The 2292-nt window shown below is 32.8% G+C and overlaps 1 protein-coding gene across 1 annotated transcript; it reads right to left on the minus strand.

The window, feature by feature from the left end:
- Positions 1–449: 449 nt before the first annotated feature.
- Positions 450–957, minus strand: LOC150097021 (histone H2A-like). The gene has a single exon (XM_090407803.1). It carries the CDS (start codon positions 929–931, stop codon positions 557–559), a length of 375 nt encoding a protein of 124 aa, XP_090263929.1. The 5' UTR covers positions 932–957; the 3' UTR covers positions 450–556.
- Positions 958–2292: the final 1335 nt, after the last annotated feature.

The raw sequence follows: 2292 nt of genomic DNA on the forward strand, positions 1-2292 counted from the left end.
ATGTTGTGCAACTGTTTTCATAATATAACATAACATGACACTATATTTTATTTCAGTTACACAACACATCGTGTATAGGGCTGATTATAAATATGTTGTGCAGCTATGTTTTCATGAGTTTATTTTATTTTAGTAGCACAACACGTCATGTAGGGCCGATTATAAAAAAAATAAAGTGTAACTAGTCCTACATGACGATGTGTTGTGCAACTAAAAAATAAAGTGTAACTATCATATTATGAAAATATTTATTTATGCCAACTGGCACAAACAGGGAGGGTTCGTTTTTCACAAAATACTGCCCACTTCAGACGAAGGAAACCTAATGTTCTCATTACTGTACACAGTAATGAGAACAATGCGTTTACATATGAAATTTTCCTGTACATTCATATTAAAATTAAAAAAAAAAAAAAGCTAAAGAATGTTAAGACTGAAATTGTGAAAATTAGTGAGTGTTGGTAAGTAAAGTACGATCAGTGATAGTAAAGTACGATCAGGCTCCCTTTATCAAAATTTGATTGGCCCTTAAAAGGGCCGGACTACCAGAGTAGTCTTACGATCTTTTTTCAGTCTTCTTCGGAAGCAGAGGAGCTTGAATGTGTGGCAGGACTCCTCCTTGAGCTATTGTTACACCAGATAACAATTTGTTTAACTCTTCATCGTTACGAATGGCTAGTTGGAGATGTCGAGGAACAATTCTGCTTTTCTTGTTATCCCGAGCGGCATTCCCTGCAAGTTCTAATATTTCGGCTGCTAAATACTCCATCACAGCGGCAAGATAGACGGGGGCGGCGGCACCAACGCGTTCACTGTAGTTTCCTTTACGCAAAAGTCGATGAATACGACCCACTGGAAATTGAATGCCTGCACGACTTGAACGCGTCCTGCTCTTTCCCTTAACTTTTCCTCCTTTACCTCGACTAGACATTTCTTTGGATAAGTCAGTGTAGACAACCGAACTCTGGAGCAAAAAAAATTATTATTACACCCGTTTTTCCAAAATCCCTGCTTTTATGCGATGCACGAGATTCTAACGGCCATGGCTATTAACCAATCAGAGAGCCTCTTTTCACAACACATCGTATACTAGCTTGCTTATTGGCTGTTGGCTATGAGAGTACTACGTAATGATTTTTTTTTTTTTTTTGCTTGATTACTGCAGTAGGAATACTATTTCCTCGTAATTCGGCTTTTATTCTTATTCTTAGTATTTACATGACACGCCTCCAGGAATTCATTCCTTCGATGACATCATTTCCGGCTTTAAGAAATCCTCTGTACTTGAATAATTCACTAAAATGAAATAAGCATTTTTTTTTTCAGAAAAATAATGAACAATAAAAATATTATTTTAATGTTTATTCTGAGCAATAAATGATACATTGCAGTTAAGTTAAGGGGATAATACATCCCTCATTATTTTAAAGCCGGATACGAAACTTACGTCGCATGAAAAAAATAGCCTCTTGGCTCTTTATCGTGATACATTGCAGTTATTTTACGAATCTATTCGCAATTACACCATATAACAGTATTTTTAATTTGAAGTTTGATAATTTTTTTTTTCGTTATGAAAACTATAAGGCATTTTTTTTGGAATACAGTTACTTTAAGCTACTGAAAGAAAGGCACCATTGACTTTCTTTTATTGTTCATTATTATTTGCATCGTTTAATGTGAGTACCAATAATATAATGATGTCCGCCTATCTTTTGTAGTACGGACTCTTCAAAATCAACAGAATCGTTGCATGTACATCCGTTATAAATTATGTAAAGATTGTGGAATAAGAATACTAAAATTGTGGGAGAAAAAAGGAAAGAAGCTGGAGGTCGAATCGAAGTGTAGTAAAATAAATATATAAAAAATATAAGAATATTATTGATAATATGATAAAATTGTGACTGAAATTAGCTTTTTTTTAATATGTATATATTTTAATAATACACATTCTTTGCTCAGAATCTACACATTACTGAACTCAAATTGTAAACACTTATATTTTTAATTTTGTTTTTGTTTACATATTCTGAGCAAAGAAATCGAAATTCTGTGCAATTTATTACAATTGTAGAAATATACAAGGCATGTTGATTGGCATGTACATGCTAATTGTCTTTTAAAAAATGGTGTTAACGTTCCGCTTAGTAATGAAATTAATTACTGTGTTCTTAAATTATAATCTCAGTATTCACTTTATTAAAAAAAAGGCATAAAGTGATCCATTTGTGAGGTTAATATTGAGTACATGTAATTATTAGTGCAATGTAGCGTTTTTTATTTATATTT

Source organism: Typopeltis vanoorti, chromosome 18 (genome assembly GCF_054136105.1).
Source record: "Typopeltis vanoorti isolate ZY-2024b chromosome 18, IOZ_Tvanoo_1.0, whole genome shotgun sequence".
In the NCBI taxonomy this organism is placed as follows: Eukaryota; Metazoa; Arthropoda; class Arachnida; order Uropygi; family Thelyphonidae; genus Typopeltis; species Typopeltis vanoorti.